Here is a 22997-nt window from a genome sequence, read left to right on the forward strand (position 1 = left end):
TAAGATGTGTAATGCTTATTTCACTTCTTTCAGTTTCCCTTAACATGTGCTGAATAGATTCAAATTTGTGCGATAGAGGACCATTTGCAAGATTTATCATAAAGTCTGTGGATCAATTGTTTAAGAAGGGGTTCTGATTTTAAGACACTAAAGATGCAACTAATTTGTCTATTTACTCTTATTGGAATTGGGGGTGGGGAATTTGATATACTGTGAGATGGGCATGGGTTTAACTGGGTTTTTCTGATAATGATTGACCAGAGTGTGTGTTATTCAAAATGTTACCTTAATATATTTAACTATGATAATTACTTGGTGTCATTATATTAAGAAGTTGTGTTTTGGGGGGTTGGTCTGAGTAAAATAAATGAACTGAAAAATAATTTTTTGGACACAGAATAATTTTTGGGTGTATTATTATCTCAGATATTTATATCGAGAAGTTGGAATTTTGAACCGATGATTGAACGGAAGTGGTCATATCGATTAGAATAGTTCCGGTGGATTGCTAAAGAACATTACTTAAATTTATTGATTACAATGCAGAGTAGGTGCTGTGAGTGTGAGAATTGTATTACAATACTTTTGTTAATTGGGTCTTCATTTGGGGTTCTAATCGGTGTCCTTCATGTAGTAACAACAGCTTTTGTGATAAACACATCTTACTATTAAACTTGAATAAGAGATAGTTGCGAGTATAGGAACAACATTCCACAGAACAGTAATTAGGACAACAGCAAATTGATTGATCTGAAATATTTATATTTGGTTATTTCAACACATAAACATTACGGTCATCCAAAAGTTACAAAAGTTCTATTAATATGCCTACATTTAAAGGCCTACAAATGTGGGCATATAACTTGATCTGTTGTAACTTTTGTATTACCATAATTATATTGTATTATTTTGTAATTACATTTATATAGCGCTTACTACCCCGACGAGGCGTCGAAGTGCCTTTTCGGCGAGTAGCACGCTATACTCCGGGACCCATAAAGGATTAGTGTTGAATTAGAATAGTGATATATGAAAGCACTTTAAGTGGTGGATAGGTTAGTCATTAATTTGGATTCGGAAGGTTAGCAGAAGGATAGAAGAGGAAAAAAGGGTTTGTATTTATAGAGCGTTTGCTACCCTTGTTGGGGTGTTGAAGTGCTTTTTTTTTGGCGAGTAGCACGGTACTCCGGAAACCCATAAAGGATTAGTGGTGAATTAGTATGGTGAAATATGAAAGTAATTTGAGTGGTGGATATTAGTCAGTTATTCGGAGTGGGAAGGATAGCGGAGGGATAGAAGGGGAAGAAAGGTTTGCATTCATATAGCACCTGTTAACCCTGATGGGCGTTGAATCGCTTTTCTGGCGAGTAGCATGCTACTCCGGAACCCATAAAGGATTAGTGTTGAAAATTAGTATAGTGAAATATGAAGTAATTTGAGTGCTGTATATGTTATTCAGTTATTTGGATAGTGTTTATGTGTTGAAATAAGCAAATATACATATTTCAGATCAATCAATTTGCTGTTGTTCCAATTACTGTTCTTTGGAATATTGTTCCTATACTCCCCTCTACCTTTAATTCAAGTTCATGTAACACTTGTCAGCTGGATAAACTAACACTTGTGGGTGAGTTACACACAGGGCCAATTTCTCAGTTTATTTGTTCTCTTGTTCAGCTCTTTCTATTAAACACTGCCCAGGAAATGTTTGAGATATTAGATCAACAATTTGTAGTTGTCTATATTTTGAGATTTACATTGTGTAATTTGACACACTCCAAGAATGTTTTGTTCCCCCAATTTTTTTTTATCATCTATTAAATATTATATGCATGTGAATCATGTTATATGAACCTTTGTATCAGGGAATATTAAGTTCTCACAGCACGTATATATGTTGGCGGCGCCATTCTGAATATAATGTCAGTATTTGAGATGTTCATTTTGTGACTTTCATGTAAATCATGTTTAAACAAATCTTTGTATTAATAAATATCAGGCTCTCACACCATGTTTAAAAGTTTATGGTTATATTGACTATAATTTTATTATTGAAAAGTTCATGTTGGATAAATAAGAAATGTTCTTTGGCTTTTGGTTGATTCACAGTATATTTGAAAATATGGTTTTAAAGTTTAATTCTAATTACCAGCTTTGAAGAAGTGATAATGTTGTGAAACAGGTGTCAGCTGTGTCAATCATTAAATATTGTTTGGATGAACTACATCATAATTATCTTTTGGATTAGATAATTGGACACTCAAATTGAATAAAGTCACATTCATTGAATGAAAGTGGACTGATCTCTTTTGGAAGAAAAGTTTTTTGTTTCCTCGGATCGTATACAACTAATTTCTATATAGACATATCACATGTTGGGTAACAATTGATCTGAGTTTCAATCACCAGGCTATTTAATCCTGTCACTCAAAGCAATTAATTGGAATTAAAATACTTATACTAACTTATTTTTAGGTTTAATAAACTATGTGTACAAAATAACTAGTAATAACTATACACTAGTATATTAGGCTCCAACCCTTACATTTGATGGTGGGTACATGTGAGCCTACACTTTTGAGTAACTTTTCACTTGGTGAATAGCCAAAAGTAGCAAAGTTGCTTATTAGTGTAAGAATAAACTTACATGTGTAGATTTACTCATCTGTTAGTTTACCTTTGTGAAATGGCTTTATAATTTGGGACAATTTTAGATGCAGATCATGCACACTCCATGTTGAAAAGGTCTTTGAGGTAAAACACTTGGACTCTCGTACCAAATGCTTTGTCAAACTATAATGCCCAAAGTCTGAAACATTTGTATCTAATTCTATGTCAGTACCAGAGGTGAGGATTATGCTTTCCTTCTTCGCTTTAATCACATATCAAAAAACACAGCAGCCATTAAAGCAGTAACAGACTACTTTTCCCAAAAACAGCAGGTAAAACAAAACATAAATGTCTGTAAGTCCTTCTTTATTCTCAGCAGCTGGGTTCCAATGTAGTCCTCCATCGCTGCCTACGCTCCCTCTTTTTTCACTGTGCAGCAGACAGTTAAGTGGTGTTTTATTTCCCTCTTGAATTAAACTGGTTTTGGGGGCCTTTCTGAAGTGTATTTAAGCTTTCATGCCATACTTTAAAATCGTGCCCATATGCGCATTTTCTTTTCAGATTCACTGAGGGCGCTGTATCAGACAAGGCACTCTGGCTCCACGATGCACATCTCCCTCATATTGGTAGTTAAGCGTAAGCCATTGGAGCATGAATTTGACCCAGCCGTGTTTCCGCTGCCCTAGGCGATGCTGGATTAGTATTTTCCTCTAATTTTATTGTTTGATGCCCCGTGGGATCTGGATTTGACAGTGCTTCTTTTGACGCCCTGTGGGGTCAGTAAATGATTTAAGGCCTCTGATGGCCAGTGTTGTGACACCGTCCTGGACAGCTTAGATTACCCACACTATCCTACATGGTGTCTATGTCTCCAGGGCTCATGCCTACCTGATTGCCTCCAGCCACTCCCATTTCCTGGGCTCCCGCCCAGTCTCATTTATCTACATGTGTGAGTCTGTATTTGCAGGGCATCCTCAGCCCACATATTCAGGCCTTACGCCTTACTATTTCCCCAGGTGCTTATATACATATAGATTGTTAGCGCACAGTGCTCCCGATCGTTTCTGCCAGAATGGCCATACAACCCTCACATGCTACCTATGAGGAGGACGGCTAATTGTTGGAATGAATACTTTTATGAGGCAGTTAACTCCTCGATCTACAGGGCAGTGAATGGCCTCATGGGGCCCATGGACAATGCCTCTCTGATCAAATAGCGTGGGAATGAACCACTATTCGCCCATATTACACCCCTGCACCGGCTAAGCCCCCACAGGCTTGTACCCAGCTCGGGACCCACGCCACAGTGTGATTCAGACATGCTAGAATTGGATGATATCATCCTTTCTAGTCCAGCAGAGTGGGTCTCAGCTGGAAGAGTGGCTAAATATGTGGTGGGATGGCTGCTCAAGTCCTTACAAAAAGATGCCCACAGCCGCCTTCGGGAAGAGTGTCCTCGCCCCACCTTGGAGGTTAAGGTGGCCCTCACCCCGGATATAGATGACAAAAGGGCCATATTCTAAGTAAAGTATTTCCAAGATCTGAAAAAGGGCATCAATAGATCGTGGTGCTCATACCAAGAGAAGCTTTTAGATGCATTAGGTCCTATGGCCAAAATACCTAAGGTTCCCTACTCGCACCAGACGTCCTTTCCAACTGGGCAGAGTGAAGCATAGTTTTCATGGGGAATGCCAATTGTGCTCTGTCCATGGAGTGGTGCCGCTCCCGCCTGATCAAGGTAGATCCCAAATTGGGGAATCTTGCCTTGTTGGGAGCAGGAGGGGTTATGCAAGGGTAGTTGTTCAGGGATTCTTTTGTGAAAGATTTCGTAAAATTTGTGGCAACGTTTCTGTTGTTAGACAAGGCGCAATCTAACATTAAGTGCATCTTCACACCTCAGGTTTTCCAAGGGGCCAGACGAGGCAGGGGCTGCTCGACGGGCCACTTCTCCTACCCAGCACCCTCCAGGAGACAATGCTCCAGACGTAGTCTGTACCAAACTACTGTGCTTCTCCAATTGTGGAGGATTCAAAGGAAAGCAGGCGGCAATGCAGGCTACGGTAAGTGTCCTTCCTTCTGCTCAAATAAGGTTAGAGGGTCAGCTGGGCCAGCGTAGGTGGCGATGACTTCAGATGCCTGGGTTTTGCAGACAGACCAGGGATTCCACATAGAATTTTACAGTTCCTCCCAGCAGGCTTCCCACCCATCTGTGTTTCCTCCTGGGATGCAGCACCCATAGATTAAGAAGTTTTCGCCCCCTGCAGAAGGGCACCATCTGCAAGTCGCCATAGGTTTTCTCAGCAAACTTTTTCCGGTCGACAAAACCAATAGGGGTTGCAGACCTGTGATTAACCTCTGAAAATTCAGTGAGTGGCTGGTGTACCGTTACTTCAAAATATAGGGCATTCATCTACTCAGGGACATGCTGCTTCCGGCCGACTGGATGGTGCAATTGGACCTGAAAGATAGAATTTCTCAGCGCACAGGCAATTCGTCTTATAGTCTACCTAGACGACATGGCCCAATGCTCTGAGAAACTGATGGCACACCTTCAGGCCGCGATAAACCTATTGCAAGGCCTGGGGTTCATCATCAACAAAAAGAAGTCTCTGCTCAACCCGGCCTAAAGAACAATCTTCCTGAGGTTCGTCATAGACTCCACATCAGCATCCCTGAGTCTTCCATCTTGGAAGATGGCGAAGTTCAGGCATGTGCTCCGGAAACATTGGCAACCAGTAACAAAGAGATTCCAGTTCAAGCTGCACACCCCTGCTTACAAAGCACTACACAACAAAGGACCAGCATACCTCAAAAAACGAGTGAACTTTCACCAACCCACAAGAAACTTTGTTCCAGACTTCTCTCCCCGGAAGCCACTCAACTCATTCGACGAGCAAACAGCGGAGGCCACTCCTTCTTCCACCTGGTAGCTAGGACCTGGAACACCCTCCTCTTGTACCTCAGAGCCTCACCATCGCTCCAGCAGTTCAGGAAGGACATCAAGACATTGATGATCAACCAATAGGTACAGGCAGCATGATCTAGCAGCATGATCACACAGCACCTTGACACCCTCATGGGTGAAACAGTTGCGCTTTACAAATTCTGATTGAGTGAAATGCTAGCTAAGCCCCCCAGGTCACTCAGAGAGATCGCCCACTTCATCAGTTAAGGCGATTTTTCTAGGCCCTGCAGCACCTCAAGAGATGGCACCTGAAAAAAGGGTCTAACCTATTCGATGTGGGTTCCGCTGGCAGGCGAACCAAGAGAGGAAATAGAATGGTGGCTCTCTCTTATTGAGGCCTGGAACGAACGGCAATCTTTGGTTCTGCTTCTGATCTGGTAATAGAATCGGATGCCAGCAGTTTTGGTTGGGGCGCAAGATGTGGGGCTTTCTCCACCGGAGAAAGCTGGTCAACACAAGAACAGAACTTACATATAAATGTTAGAAGCGTCTGGCAGGGTCATTTGCTGTTCAGTGCTGGACGAAGAACGGGATTCAGTCTTTGGTCCTACTAAAGATGGATAATGTCTCAGTGGTGAGATACATCAGTCGCCTGGGGGGTACCAGGTCCAGAGCCCTGGTAGATATGGCAAAGGAGTTCTGGACTTTCTGTGTGGAGAATCAGATTTCAGCCTGGGTGGAATACCTCTTGGGCCAAGCGAACCGGATAGCGGACTGGCATTCCCGACACCTCTCGAATTTAAATCTTTGGAAGATGGACCTTCAGGTCTTTCACAACCTGATCGACAAATGGGGTCTATTCTCGATAGACATGTTTGTATCTCGCCTCGATCACCAGCTGCCACGGTTCTTCAGCTGGAGACGGGATCCGCAAGCTGAGGCAACAGAAGTGTTCCTATAACTTTGGAGTCAGGAGAAAGGCTATGCTTTCTCCCCTTCTTGATGATCACCCAGGCATCCGCTCAGGTACTAAGGCAACAAGTGGAGGTGGTCATGAGAACGCCAATATGGAAGTCTCTGGTGCAGTTTCCAGTTCTTCTAAAACTTTCTATAAAACTTTCTAGGGATTCTCCAATCCGACTCCCCCACTTTCCTGACATTCTGCTGAGTCTGGATCTTGAGCCGCATTCATTGGAGCAAGAGGGGTCTTTTCATTTAATGGCATGGCGGATTACAGGCAAAGCTGTATACCCCCATGCTTTTTGCACCAGACCGAGTTCCTCCTCTCCAGAGCCTGGTCAGACTGTACCACCAAACGTTACAGTTCGTCCTGGACGAGATGGGTATGTAGGTGTCTGAGATGGGGCAGGGATCCCATATGCCATGAAGCAGTTCAGGTGCCTAATTTCCTGTCAATTCTGGCAGAGGATGGGCTAGCATATCGATCAATTAACACTTTCCGCTGGGAGATTTCAGCGGGGTATACTCCCGTACATGGTGCCCCGATTGCCGAACATCCTTTTGTTTGCAGGTTGATTAGAGGGATTCCCTTCTCTCTTCCACCAGAACTCTGCTATGCAGTGCTCTGGGATGTTAACCTACTTCTGAAACATTGCTTGTCATGGCAGAGGAATCGATTTCTGTCCCGTTAAGAACTCTCGACCAAGTTGGCAATGTTTTGATTACGTTTTGCAGTAGAATGGCTATAAATGTCTATTGCAATGTTGGTTCTTGATTTTCGAAAGATGATGTTCTTTGCGTAAAAAGAGATTGTGGAATGGTCACTCATGCAGCCTGTTTTTGCAGGAAATGATGGAGCGAAACAAAATGAGGAAAAGGAAACTTAAGGCATGATTTGAGTGAAGAAAGAGGGAGAATAGGCTGCAACAGATGACTATGGTGGAGCCCAGCTGCAGAGAATAAAGAAGGACTTATGGACTTTTTGGTTTTGTTTTCCCCAGAGTTTGTGGGAAAAGAAGTTTTATAGGGCCATATGTATCAAGCCCAAATGCGTTTGCAAACGCCGAAATTCCCAGAATTTCGGTGTTTGCGAACGCATTTTCGCTAAATGGAATGTATCACACAAATCTGCATGCTAAATAAGGAATCACAAAATTTGCGATTCCTTATTTTGCGATTGCATTTAAGGAATCGAAAATTTTGCTATTCCTTAAATGCAATGTAAGAAGCACAAAAAAGTGCAATTTTGCCTTAAGGAATCGCAAATTACCACCAACTTCAGGTTGGTGGTAATTGGCAATTTCTCTGAAAAATGCACATTTTTGCATTTTTCAAAGTGCCATGTGACACACATACATGCCCTTAGGGCATGTATGTGTGTCACATGTGCACCCGTGCATATTTCAGGGATGCAACAGGGTGTCCTTTGGACACCCCTGCACCCTTGAAATTATTCTCAATTTGCGATTCTCAAATTGCGAATCGTAAATTGAGAATACCTTCCCATTCATTCCTATGGGCGTCCTAGTCTATAGTAATGAATGGGAAATTATTCCTTAATTGCGATTCGCAATTTGCTAATCGCAATTAAGGAATTTTAAGAAATCGCCAAAAAAAATTGATTTTGTACATACATACCTATTTGCGATTCTCAAATAGAGATTTCTTAAAAATCGCTATTTGAGAATCGCAAATAAGGTTGATGATACATATGTGGCCCTTAGTACTTTAATGGCTGCTGTGTTTTTGATATGTGATTAAAGCGAAGAAGGAAAGCATAATCCTCGCCTAGCGTGTTCTTAACAGAATTGAAACTTACCTTCTCAGATCTAAGCAAATTTTCATTGCCAGTAGTCCTGGAGGTCACTACACCAGTACCTAATGTGTCCATTTATAGGGCTTGCACAATATATATTGTCTTGGAAGCACTGCATTTCACAATATGTGCAAATAACTTGCCAGTGCAACCTTGTTGACCCAGTGCTGGCATTTTTTTTTTAAAGAGTAAGTCAGCATGTATTCCTCCACAGGTCCTTGCTCTGGTTACACTTGTGGCTGTGTGGGGGCAGTGCATGAACCAAGTTTATGGGTGGACTAGAAAAGTACAGACACACTTTGAGGCACTCGCTTTCTAGGAGCATGGGCCACGCCACAAGAGGTCCACGCAGTGTGGTGAGGCATCACATGTATGCCATAACAGTCCTGTTGCACTGTGTGATGTGGGTGTGCTACATTACTTTGGGCATTGTTGCATGGAGAACTATGAGACATGCAAAGAATTTCTGCAATAAGCCATAACAGATGTCTAAAAGCTTTTCTGCAAACTGGATCAGGAGAACAACGATGTAATGAAGTACCTCTGGCAGGATTATGTAAATATCCGAGGTTACCATAAATAGTAAAGAGACAAGTTTTTAGTTGATGTAAACAAACTATACTGCTGGATTATGTGGGATTGGAAGGAAAAAGACTGCATTACACCAAAAAAGAAACTGAAGTGAGTAGTGGGAAGAATCAGCAGATGTATTAATGCTCTGGGCATTTGTAGAATGTACAGTCTCTCTAATTAAGTAACTTACTGGACATGGGCCGTTTAGGCTGTGTGGCCAGGTTCATGGTGGCCTCCCTCTCTGGCCCCCAGCCAGCTCCGTTCTTGGCCCTCACGGTGTAGCGATAGGGTTGTGACTCTCGCAAGTTCTCGATTAGAACCGTCCGCTTCTTGGCTTCACTGATCAGAACCTTCTTCATTTGGCCGATTGATCCTAGAGAGACAATGTGAACACATTCACTCACCCTTCATTGATTTGGCTAATGGATATACCTGACATTTATGTCTTCATAAGACAGCAGTAACATATCACTCTAACAATATTTATTATAATCTTTTCAGTCCCTGCTGACTGGCACAAACGTACCCTAACATACATCGCCTAGTAATGTGTGTCTCCTATGCATACAACTTATAACACCTATTTCAATACACCTACTCTTGCATAGAGTACTAGGAGAATGGACATTTCTCCACTGTGGAGCGAAAAAAGGAATAGCACAAACAAACAGGGATGAAAAGGGGCCTTGGGGCACAACAAAGAAAGTGTCCCAAACCACAGCAATATGAACCAAATATAAACCATTTCCACAGCATTTCTCTTACCCAAAGTGCACTTGTACCACTAAGTGGTGGTCAGGCTAAATGACATGGACACTAGCTCCCCTAACAACAAAAATACTTCTCAACTATCTGAAAAATATCAATTAAGTCCTTTCCCGAGGGATCTAGCTGCCTTAAGCTTCATAAAGAAGAAAGTGTTATTACCATGGAAAACTTTTAGCTGAGGTGGATGCCACACTACAACTGCAACACTGAATGTCAGTAAGTCCTTTCAAACCTTCCCCTACTTGCGCCATTTCTATTGCAACAGCACCTACCCCAGGGAACAAGAATATCCTTTTATTTTCATGTTGGATTCCCTGCTTCAAAGTCACTGCTTCATATGATAGCACCATGATTGTACCACTGAAGAGGGAGCTGTCAATTTGGATCGCAAGGGTAAACAGTATGCTCTTCCTCATCAAGAGAGGGCAAGCATACTCAAGAGGGTCAGATGATCCAAAAAGAAGGTCAGAAGGACCTTTATAAATATTACATCTAGTGTCAGAACAAGTCACCCTAGCACAGGAACGTTGGTCACCCTCTCAGCATTGTTTAAAACCTCAGATGTCCCCACTAACGACAGTAGAGTTTTGAGGGATCCTTCCTAGAATATCATATCAACACTTCCTGGAACTCTGAGATCAGGCACCAAGGCCTCCTGCACTTTCTGGGCTTGTTCATCTATGGAGGACATCACTTTCTCCACCACTGACAGCTGACTCTCCCCCAGCTCCACTGTAGACTCCATGTCACCATTGATGTCTCTACCTCCTCCAGGTTTCTTGTGATAAACTCTATTTCCTATCATTTCTCTTTGACCATTTGACCGCTTTTCTCCAGGTCATTATGGATACTGTTTCTAGATGAAGACATTTTTGTGTGACAACCTAATACATTTTGGGTGTTGTAGTCTTTCCACTTATCTAATGAGACTAGCACATCTGAAAACAGTGATTTGTTGATGAAAGGTTTCGGGCTGGAGACAGTGTCCTTAATGACCAGGGCGAGTTGGTTACCTGACCATTGACAAGCTCTCCATTGGACATTTCTCTATTCTCCTTCTGACCTTTTCTCCTCCAGCAGGAAGAGAAAAATGTCATGTTCATCTTTTAGGTCCACTTTCCTGTCATTGTGTTAGACAGCTACAAGGGTACCAGCATGCAGTAATTTATCAAGCGGTCTTCCTTTGCCAGCCCTGTCTCTCTCTCTCGCAGTCAGTTAGCTTTTAAGTAGGTGGTAGTTTAACTTGTGGCTGTGTTTGTGAGCCAGTTGGAGTGAAAGGTTATGAGACAGCGTGGTATATTAGGAGACAGAGGCAGGTTAGCTGTGAGTTAGTGTGGCATATCGGGGTACAGCAACAGATAGATTGTGAGTTGGTGGCATGTTGGTAGCTGTGGAACATTGAATGTGAAATGGCACATTCATAACAGTAATTCAGTAACATGGAGAGTGATTTGGCGTGTTTGTTCTTGTAGTGCATTGAGACTGGCTGTAAGTTGATATGCAATGGTAAAGTAAGAAGCAATATAAGTTGGTTGATGTTTTTGTAGCTGTAGTGTGAGTTGGTGTGGTGCTTATTTACTGGTACAAGCAACACTACTTTTAGGTATTTAGTAGTGGGCCCAAGACAAATGGGATAGAGTTGGTGGGGTAGGTGTCTGGAGGTGGTTTGAGGACACAGACTACTAGTTGAGTAGGTATTGACTCTCTATGTGTTTTCATAGTCTAGCTCTCATTGTCACATCAAGTCTCGCTCTCATTTGAGGGTAATCACACACTATACAAACTGCCCTTATTATAACTTCTCTCAATGCCCCCTCCACCCAATGGAATATATCTGCATACAGAGAGGCAGCCTAACGCTTGGGCTGACCGAATGACCCTAAGGAATCTAGCTGCACACACATTTAAAACTCATCTATGGTGAGTACCTTGAGCCACGAGTTTCCACTTGTGTCACAGTTTTGGAATTTCATTTCTTCAACTAATACAACATATTTTAGTGTATAAATGTCCAATCTGACAACAATGGGTCCTTATAAGCTGAGATATACCCTGTAGGCATAGATCTGTTAGTACAATATCTGAATTTCTGATATACAGAAGTCCTCTGCAGAGCAGTATTTGCATTAAGGCTTCTCTTGGGTGACTGGCTGAACATGAAGCACAACCATTGCCTAATGATCTACTAGGTCAAGGATGTAGGACATCTGCCAGAACGGCCAATTCGAGAGCCCAGGATCTGGGCTTGAGTCTCGTCATCGGCTCAACATCCTGTGATTCTGGATAAATAACTCAATCACCCTGTGCCTATAGACAGCGTCTGGATACCCTCACGGGTAATAAGCCATACTATATAAATCTATGGATTTAATTTTTTTACCAAATTACCAGCTACGGCCAGATTTCTGTATTGGGGGGAGGAAGACGGGAATCAAGCAAAGGAGAAGGAGTCCTGCTATTTGCAAGGGAAGCATGGCTTTGTAAGAAATGCTCCTCCCTGAACCACAAGACCACAAGTTATTCAAACTGACGTTTCCGGAAATCTAGTGGGAAGCAGACGATTAAAGCGTGATCCACGTGATTCCTTTGCAAGGTGGATGACTCGGAATGCTGGCAGATAACGCAGTTTTGCTGGAACTTTTCACATAATTCCTTACCAGCAGATAACCAAAGCGATCTCTCTCTTCTCCATCAATGTACTACAAACTTACTTCTAGCACATGACTCGCCTTACCTGCAGCTCATTTAGGTGGGTTTAGATCAAATCTTGGGTCATGTTACTTGACAAACTAACTGTGTCAGAACAGGTAGGAGGGAACTCTTGACTTACTGTTGTCTTCGTTGACCAGGCCGTGCGCAACCTCATAGGCTATGATTTCCCCATTTGTCTCGGCAGGCTCTGCCCAGCTCAGCTGTGTGACGGTGGATGATATCACAGTGAAGGCCAGCCGCCCTGGCTCGCTGGGAACTGAAGATTGAAAAAGAGATGTGGTGTCAGGAAGTGGGCCTGGGCAAGGATATTCCCACCTTTATGCTGGTGGGCCTGTGAACAACTTGAGGACTAAATCGCTTCAGGCAGGGGAACAGGCACATGGGGGATGGAAATAAACACAATATTATAGAGAGCCAGACAAGTTATTTTTGTTTTAATAATGAATGTTAAATATACATAAAAGCAATGGAAACCTGCTTATAAGAGAATATCTTTTTAGTCGTTCATTGTCAACAGCATAACTCATGTAATTAAAGAATAAGCTAGAAATGAACCAATAAACAGCAGAAATATTTGGAATTTAGACACATTATTTTTGTTTTAATAATGAATGTTAAATATACATAAAAGCAATGGAAACCTGCTTATAAGAGAATATCTTTTTAGTCTTTCATTGTCAACAGCATAACTCATGTAATTAAATAATTAGCTAGAAAAGAACCAATAAATAGCAGAAACATTTGGAAGAGTCTGGTGATCCACAAATCGCTAGACTCACTGTGGTGGTCTTCCAGCTGCCCTATTACAACTAGGAAGGTTGGGCCGCCCTGGGACTGCTGCAACCGCCAGTGAGCCACCATTCCCTGAAAAGTTTGGCAATTCATTTGTCCACATTATATGGAACGCACAGATTGAGATATGGACGTTTGTAGAGGGTCCCCTCGGACCATGAGTTTCGTCTGTACCAGTGAAAGAATTCACCTATTCAAGTTTGACATGCAAGACATGCAAGATTTGTAGCACTTGTCATGTTTTAAGTTTATTTTGTATGTGAGTCAGAAGTTGGAATACACCACCTATAAATAGTCAGTTTGACAAAGTAAACATAAAAATTGGTTTAAGCCAAGTATCTGATTATGTGCTAAATACCAACTGAATACAGTTTTGTGATATGTAAATCCTCATTAGTTGGGCAGATTAGAGTGTGGTATTTCCCACACGTGGTAAATAACATTGCCCCAGGAGGAGATGTCTACCAAGTGTGGTAAATAGCTCACATTTCCAGGTTTTCAACTTGAAATTGGGTCATAGCGTGCAGAATCGGTATTTAACACACCAAGGGCCAGATGTAGGTAGGCATTTACCGGTCGGTAACGGCCGAATTCGGCCGTTACCGACCGGTAAATGCAATTTGAGATGTAGGGCCCTGTATTTTACAGAATCTGTAAATTTACCGATCGGTAAATTTACCGATTCTGTAAAATACCGAATCGGTATTTTTACCGATTCGGTAAAATTGATATGTAGGTGGGACTCTTCTGAGTCCCACAACCCTTACCGAATCGGTATTTTACCATCAAATATATTTGATGGTAAAATACCGATTCCGGTGTGCATGCACATGTGTGCATGCACACCTGTGCCATATGACAGGCAGACCTGCCCTTAGGGCAGGTATGCCTGCCACATGGCCCCAGAACCTTTTTTGGGGGTGCTAGAGGGTGTCAAAGTGACACCCCCTGCACCCTTGTCAAAATCGGTATTTACCGATTCGGTAAATACCGACCGGTAATGCCCCATTCATTCCTATGGGCTTCAAAGCCCATAGGAATGAATGGAGCATTACCGGTCGGTATTTACCGAATCGGTAAATACAGATAATTACCGATTCGGTAAATGGAACATCTGGATGTTCCTACATACCCCCTTCTTATTTACCGATTCTTAATTACCGAATCGGTAAAATTCGGTAATTAAGGATCGGTAAATAAGTTCTACCTACATCTGGCCCCAAATTCCAAAAATGTCTTTTTACAGGTCTTTTACCCCGGATAACTTTTGGCAGATTTGACTTGTAATCTGAAAACTGCTGGATGTGATAATTAACATACAATTCATAATTCTGATCCCTGAGCAAACTCTTGTTTAGCTCTTAACTTTGTAATGAGAGCTCAAGTCTGCTGAACAGCACTTTTCCAAAATGACAAATACTCCATATTTATAGTGCTCCCACAATACGAAAGATCCACCTCAATGCACCAAGAACCCAGTGAAATGTAAAACTGGAGGTTCTAATATTTTGAATGATTCTTCCAAATCAACAGGAGTAATATTAAAAATGCATTAAAAACGTAAAGAATAGGGTATCCCACTGGAACGTACGTGAAGTATTGCATTTTTGATCGTTCACGTAAACTTCTGTTGAACCAAAAATGGATTCATTTTGGGTGAAGTTGTGTGGGTGTGGCCCCAAAGATATTGGTAGGGATGGGAAGTAAGTGGCTTTAATGGATACAGAACCTTAGGTTCATTGAGCATTCTGGAATGTCCCTCAGCTCTCCAGATTTCAAACAGGACATCTATCAATCTCCCAATATAGTGCACTCTGGTTCATATATCCACAGTTTTCTTGTGATCAACTCTAGCTCCTTTCAGTCCTCAATCTGGCTGAACAGAGGCACTGAAGGGACGTAAGTACTAGTAATGCAAACACTTGTCATTTGGGCATTCACAGATTGTCTCTTCATTGTGGGATTGCATTTTTCTAGAAACAAAACACATACTGGAAAAATATTTTCCCTCCAAACCCCGTTATGAATCCCTCTAAGCACCCATCTGTCTTTAGAACCACATATTTATTGTGGTACTTTCCTGGTTTGTAATGGAAGAGGAGGTGGCTTACCGCTTAACCAATTCACATTGCTGATGGAGAATGGGTTTAATAACATGTCCCAAAATACGACAACATGTAATGTGTTTCCCCCCAAAGTTGAAGCGTCTGCAACATGTCTATATCCCAATACCAGTATTGACGATTCCACGAATGAACTGGCATCATGTGCCGCAGCCCCCTCAAGGGATGGTGATGGAAATCCTGAACAATACCATACACATGAAAGGCATCTGCTACTGAGCCAGAAAAGGCTTTCAAAGTAGTTGTCCTATAGTGCACTAAGCTTCGAATGATGTATCTTACCATCCTCCAGAGTCTGGCAGTAGACCATGTCCGAGTAGGGGCCCTCACCCTGGGAATTGTAGGCACATACACGCATCTCGTAATCGCAGTAGGGGTAGAGATTGACCAGCTCTGCTGAGGGTGTTTTGGTATCGACAATGGTGGCTCCTGATTCTGGATCTCCTTGGATCCAGTATTTCACCTGAAATTAGGGATAATAATTAATGTGCTGTCCATGTGTGCATGCCTCACGTTTGCTTTCTTACCAAAACACTGTTGTTTAAAAATATTTTCCAACAAAAATGTTCTAGCCACAAAATTGACCACTACAATATTGTGCATGCAATAAATATAGGCAAGTATAGAATCAATATTTCAAACTCCACATATATGCACCTTAAAGTGTAACCAGGCGCTTTATAAACTTTATTATAATTATTTATTATAGGGTGTTAAGAATAGTATATCTATACTTACCTATATGTACTTGCCTTCACAATATTGTGGTTGCCGATATGGCGATAACAGTTTTGTACAAAATATTTTACATAAAACTCTCACTTTCTGCACCCATGTACATGAAGATGATCTCAAAGCAAGGCACAATATGAATCACTACCCCTAATGACTTACCTACATCAACAATTCACAGACAGACATCCCTCACATGTAGACAACATCTGTGCCATGTGGTTTCGATTCTAGTTCTCCTCTATATACAAACACATCAGACTACCAGGCATTATCTCGTTCCTTAATCCATATTTCAACCACATCAGTATATACAAATGCCATCAGATAGCTAGACATGAAATACCTTCACTTGCTTTTACAATGTTTGTACATACAGACATGTTTTGCAACCAGGCATGATATAGCTCCACAACTGCCAGGTCTCCTGCACATACAAACATTTCCATCTGCTAAGCATGATAGGGCTCTCTGTGCAATACTTCCAGCCCTTTTGTATATCAGACATGTCTGGCAACCAGGCATGATCTGGCTCCTTATGTTTCGCTTCTACCACCCTTGTACACCCAAATATGATAGAGCCGCTAGGTTGGACATGCTGCTTATGCCCCTTATGGATACAGATGGCACCATAAAGCCAGGCACGATCTGACAATGAGGAATTAATTCCAGCATATCCGTTCAACAAATTGATCTCTAGAGCACACAACACAGCCTGACCATTATATCTTATTTCCAGGAACTTGATATATACTAAAGGACCACCATGCACTACCTGCCGCCTTCTATGCCTTGCTTTCAACACCCTCGTGTAGACAGACTCTCTGGCTATCGACCAAGTATTATTTGTCCATATGTTTCACTTTCAGAAGCTCTGAACATGCACACATCTCCATTTTGCTCTTTATTACACACCGCCAGCATGTTTTCACCCACAAATTATTTCAGGGACAGCCACAATCTTCTCAGTATCCCTCAAGTCCAGTATCCAAGAAGAATCATACAGCTTCCAACAGCCATACACAATGTGCCCAATTATGCCTCATTTCCAGATCCACTGTGTACACAAGGTCTCATAGCCAGGGAGCGCCCCTTTATATTCAGATGTCTGTGCCACCCAGACTGTCTGTTTCTTACGCCACACTTTCAGCACGCCTCTACACAGATAGTTAAATGAGGTACAGCACAGCCTGACACTGATCACTCACATGCTTAATTTCAGTATGTACATACATTAGTCTGAAAAATATCAAATCTGGGTGTCCTGTCCATAGTCAGTCATTCCAGTGCAAGCTGAAATTCTCAGGCAGCAAGCCATCTTCTTCCCCTTCTTTGGACATATATAGTTGATTTTTTTGTGCGTTGGCAGTTAGAGGCATGCAATTGCAGTAGAAGGATTGCATTCACGGGTTGGGTCATGATTATGCCTGTTCTTTTAGTTATCCTACCTTGTATCCTGACGGTTTCCCTTGAGGCGGCACCCAGTTGGTTCGGATCTTCCTGGCGCTCACAGCCTGGGCATTGAGGTTGATGGGGGCACCCAGTGTGCCTCGTGGCGAGGAAGCTTGCTGAAGCTGCTCTCCACCTTTAACACCACCTTTTATGATAGGCTCTAAGAAAAGGATGAAGAGAGAGGTTGAGGTGAGAGTAGTGTTACAGTGCTGTAACTATACTAGAGAAGTTACACCACAAAAGTCTTCCTGTTCAAGGTAAGGGTAGATGACAACAGTGTAGTTGAGAACAAATGAACAAACAGAAGGACCAAGAAAATGTTTGAGGGAGAAATAAGGTCAGTGTAAGCATAGGGTAACAAAACACAAAATCTGTAAGCACTAGCATGTAATGTCTTATTTTAGATTGTTTTAATTGTCAAGGTAATGCCAGGATTTCGAAATTATTTAGTTGGATGCTTAAAATTCTATATTTCAATATATCAGTGGAAATCTTGGTATGAAATGAAAATACATTGGTGTCTTGGCTGACCAGCACTAGTCTTTGTTCTTTAAAACATTGTGTGGCCTCTTGAAGCAAATTGGAATAGGCAAACATAACTTGTGCTCATTCTTGCAATGACAGCATGGTAGAGCTCAATAAGATTTTCCAAACAGAGTAGATTTTGGAACAAAGGGGTGAAGTCTCCTGATGCACATCAAACAATTATCGTGATTAAAACACTTAAAATTGATACACATAGGGGAGTTAGACTATCAAACTGTAGCCTCCTGTCAGGCCCTATGAAAGCTTCAAGCATCATTGCTGTACTGGTGTCTTCTTCCCCTGGGAAGATGTTGCTAAAAGCATTTTGGCGACCCCCTCAATTCCAGCAAGAAAACACGATACAACTCAGCTTGAAGCACAGTAGTTCACAAAGGAGTAACCCTCAGACCAAACCACTTTTGACGTACTTTTCTTGAGGCATTAATAAAGTGGTAATTCTACAACGAGTTTGGCTTACCTGTAGGGTCTGCAATGGTAATAGTGGTCTGGGGGTATTTGCCAATCTTTGCCCCAAATTTGGGGTTACTGAGGTCCATTGCAAACTGCTTGACTTGTCCGTTGCGGAGCAGCGTGTCCATCTCAGAAAGCTCCAGCAGCTTCACAGGGATCTCTTTGCGTGTCTCATCCGGCTGGAAGATCAGGTCTCCATCTGTGAAGAGATAATCCTGAAGGGAAAGAGCAAAGGTTTAATGTGGAAGGCACATTTACCAGGAAGACAATTGTTTCTTGATGTGAATAAGAATTGAACAGGATTACAATTTAAGTATCAAAAAAGAACTTCACGCATTAGAGAGCTTTAATGTTGGGAGGTGCTCAGGGCAGAGCTCTCATGCCATATGCTACCCACAGAACAGTTAGAGTTCTGTGACATCACAGATGAAGGTGACAGGAAACACTCACAATGATATTACAGAGGACACAACACATAAGACAGGACACCATATAGAACAAGGGCAATTTTCTTCCTTACTTCATCGAAACACAGGGAATTTAGGATCACCATGATGCCATGAAACAAAATGACCTGGCTAATCCTACTGCAAATTGCTCCACTTCATCCCAAAAAAACATGAAATAAAGAGGCAAAACAAAAGGCTGTAAGCCACAGTAACCCCACAACTATAACTCATTAAGACGTTTGCAACCGCAGTTAAAAAGACATAATGAGAAAAGCACCAAAAAGTGGAACCAATATTTCCTAAGTAATAAAATGCGCACAAAAACACTAAACAAACTAATTAAAATTCTGAGATCAGCCTGTGATCTACTCACCGTCATAACGACAAAACTACACTTGAAAGAATTTTTGATCCAGGTGCCATAAACCTGCGAATAAAACACCTAACCGCAGCCAATGTTGAACAGCATTCTGTCACACAAAGAACCAAGGGCTGGTCAAACGTTCCATGACATCACGGACAGAGGTTATAGGAAATGACATTGTAAATTTCCCATCATTCCCATCTGCTAACGTGCACATACAAAGAAACGTGCACACACACCCTCCCCCCACCTCTTCATATAGAGGTTTGCTGTTGGGTTTTTTCTTATACTTGGCAGGTTTCATCCTAAGTGGCAGGCAGTAAGCGGCAGGCAGTACGCGTATGAGGGTAGGTGAAGTGGTAAACCTCTCCCTCCTCACCCAAGGGCGTCATGTTTTCTATCCTTGGAGGAACTCTTGGGTTCAGCCAAAATATTATTTGGAGTGTCACTGCCTTTCACACTGCTACATTTATATTTCTGGACTAGTTGCAGGGACTCAGACTGCAATATTTTACGTTCTTTCTGTGGTTGCCAGCCTCCATATTCATTTATCTCTGGTCTTTCAAGTCCCAGGCTGCTACATGCCACCTCTTTCAGTGACACCATTGAAATAAAGGGAAAATATACTCCTTTGAAACTTGATGAATGAAGTAGGTTTTATTAGGTGAAAGACACCCCAGCCACTTGGCCCCAACTGCTTCCTGTATAACAAAATAACTATACAACATAGCAAATGTAACCATGCAACAGGATCCAAATCAGAAAGTTTTCTGACACAACTCTTTTACAGGTTTTTAGACAACAGTCAGAACCATGCATTGTTGTTGACTTCCCCTTAAAAGCGAGGGGGGAATGATAAATTAAAGAGGACAAAAGCAAATTGAGAAAACTTGTATATATTACTAGTCGTAATAGTCTTAGAGATTCTGTTATTTATCAATCTTCCTAGAAGAACTTCCACTGTTCTTTCACTGCATCTTCTGGCTCTAGGGTCTGAGCCTACCACAAGCATTCCCCTACTTAACAAAAAACACCCCACTTAAATTCCAAATGCAATGATCTTCAGTTGTCACTGCATTCCCAAACAATTTAACCATTCGTAGGAAATTTGTGAACTTCACATTGCCCTTCATTAAGCTAGGCAATCTCACTCTCTCCAAGTCTCCGACACTCACTTTGATGACCTTTTATTAAACCATTCCTTCCTCTTAACTTCCAAATCTTCTTGTCTTTTTCTGCACAGTCCTTTCATTATGGTATCCGCTAGCACTCTACCCACATTAACCCATTTAGGATTGGTCATAATGTTCGCCTTCCTGTTCGTAAACAATTCAAAAGGTGCTTGTCCAGTAACTATATGTTGTATGCCTCTGTAAGATGCAAATGTATGTCATTACTCCTCCCTCCAATTCCTGTCACAACACCTAGCCATGAAAATTGCTTTCTTCATTACTTTATTGAATCCTAATACTGCACCACTTGATTCGGGATGATGAAGTGAACACCCTTTTTGTTTTATCCCTCTGTGCGACAAGAAACTCAACATCTCCTTAGAGGTTAACTGCATCCCATTATCTGACAAGACACAATCTGTAAAACCTTCCTTGTCCAAAACGTCATTACGAAACTCAATTACGGTCCTGGTCTCCACATTGGGAAGAATTTTGTACTCAGGCTATCTAGAATACAAGTCCATAGGAGCCAATACATATACTGCCATTGCGTACGGGATGCATTATATTTAGTGCAATCTCCTCCCATGGTCATATGAGAAGTTCTCTCACTGTAAGAGGTTGTAACCTCACTTTTAATCCTATATAAATTACCCTTCAATCTATACACTTGTGAACCTTTCTTTCTACTGCCTTGTCAAGACCCGTCCACAAGTAGTTCATGCGCAGCCTTTAAATTAGTTTCACTTTTACACATCTGCATCAATTTAGCACATGGAGACCAAGGTAGAAAGAAACTTATGCCTCTGACCTATAAACCCTTTGCTATTTCATCCCTTAACCACCAATTTATTTCCTCTTCAGAGCAATCTCTCTTCTCACTCCATCTTTTCTGAACCTTACTAATTATACCTAGCAATATGGGTTCCTGCTCCAACGGTAACTTCCACTCAAGTCATTAGCTGGCCCCTGTCCCGCCTTTGTAAAATCCCTCATCAGACCCTATCGCCCATCCCGCAATTTGAGATCCTCTCACCTTCATTTCTTGACTGTTCCTTCTTACAGGCTCTGTAGATCTGGAGGCCGGAGATTTGCATACCTGGCCCCCAAGCTTTGGAACTCTTTCCCCTCTCTCTCAAAACTTCCAACTCTTTGACCCTTTTCCGTAAGTCTTTAAAAACTTGGCTTTTTCCCCAATCTGGTTAGTCCTACTGTCCCCTCTACTTCCAACCAGCGCCAGGAAACCCACGGTGTCAGTGCGCTCTATAAGCACCCCTTACGATACGATACGATACTCCTCCTTTTCCATCACTCCAGCTTCAAGTGCACAAACCTTCACGTCTTTACTCTTTGACATCAGACATCAGCATCTATATACAATTTGCTACTTTGTTCTTTGAACCTGCTATATATATCCCACCACAAACTCAAATTCCTGTGGGGACCCTAATGCTAATTTGAGCTGAGTCAGAGTCAAGCCCTATTGGCTTTTTTACTGGTTGATGTCCGTTCTTAAATGGGACCTGCATCCCCACAGAAGAGTCTTCAACCTTTTGATGTCCCAAAACACCGCTAAAGCCTCCTGCTCAACAACTGAATAATTATTTCATCCTTTGTATACCCTCAAAATAACAATAGCGGTTCTCTCCTCACTCCCTAGTGTCTGCAGTAGGACTGCACCAACATCCTTTGTACTCGCATCAGTAATCAATGTGCATTTATTTGAAGGTTCATATCTCTGCAGACTTAAAGCAACTCTCAGGCTTTCGTTTGCCTCACAAAATTAGTTTAAAGTGCATTCATCCTTCTGGAACTCTTTGCCCTTCTTTAACAGCTTATTGATATTTTATGTCCTGGCAGCGGAATTCGCTACAGATTTTCCATGAATTTCCATCATGGTCAAGAATGAAGCAACTTACTCTTTATTTTCAGGTGCCTGCAGTTCCTCTACTGTCCTGGCCAGATCATCAATAAGCTTTTTACCTTCACCAGTGAGTTTGGGCCCAAGTAATGTATTTCACCTTGATGGAACTTGTATTCATAACATGTGTATTAGTAAAGAGCACATTCACCCAGAAGGGTTTCTTGGCGCTGAATAACAAATGTTTATTGCTACCCAAATCAATGGTACTCATTTTATTGACCTCAGAAGGATGAAAGGCAGAGTGGACTCATCGTGATTTGAACCTGTGACCATGAGGTCAAATACACGCCCCTACAGTGGACGCATTAGTGTACTAAGCCACCAGACCCGCTTAAGTCAACTTAAGAGTCAACCCACTCTCTTCCAATTTTCCTAAAATTTTCTGTCAATTGTTTATTGTTTTCTGCAACATCTCTACTAAAGAGTAGAATAACATCTTGATATACCCTAACCCGGTCCGACATTCCAAACATATTTTCCATCATTCTTTAAAAGACAGAAGAGGCATAAATGTGGCCAAACGGTATTCCCAGGAACCTGTAAATGCCACTTGGTGTGACAAATGGCATCAAATTCCATGATTCGAAGTGTAAATTAACCTGGTGGGATGCTGATATTAAATACAGTGTGGTGAAGATTTTGGCTCGGC

General features: G+C 41.9%; 1 protein-coding gene across 7 annotated transcripts in view; it reads right to left on the reverse strand.

Annotated features, from left to right (window-relative positions):
* ITGB4 (integrin subunit beta 4) overlaps window positions 1-22997 on the reverse strand; it is a 304508-nt gene that overhangs the window by 54873 nt on the left and 226638 nt on the right. For all 7 annotated transcript variants that reach the window (XM_086930744.1, XM_086930743.1, XM_086930741.1 and 4 more), the window contains exons 27-31: window positions 18447-18654; window positions 17440-17603; window positions 15542-15722; window positions 12463-12600; window positions 9055-9237 (exon numbers count right to left, since the gene is read on the reverse strand). In XM_086930744.1, coding sequence (XP_086786870.1) covers window positions 9055-9237; window positions 12463-12600; window positions 15542-15722; window positions 17440-17603; window positions 18447-18654 — 874 coding nt within the window. The remainder of the gene's footprint in view (window positions 1-9054; window positions 9238-12462; window positions 12601-15541; window positions 15723-17439; window positions 17604-18446; window positions 18655-22997) is intronic.

The sequence above is a fragment of the Lissotriton vulgaris genome, chromosome 7 (genome assembly GCF_964263255.1).
Source record: "Lissotriton vulgaris chromosome 7, aLisVul1.2, whole genome shotgun sequence".
Classification (NCBI taxonomy): domain Eukaryota; kingdom Metazoa; phylum Chordata; class Amphibia; order Caudata; family Salamandridae; genus Lissotriton; species Lissotriton vulgaris.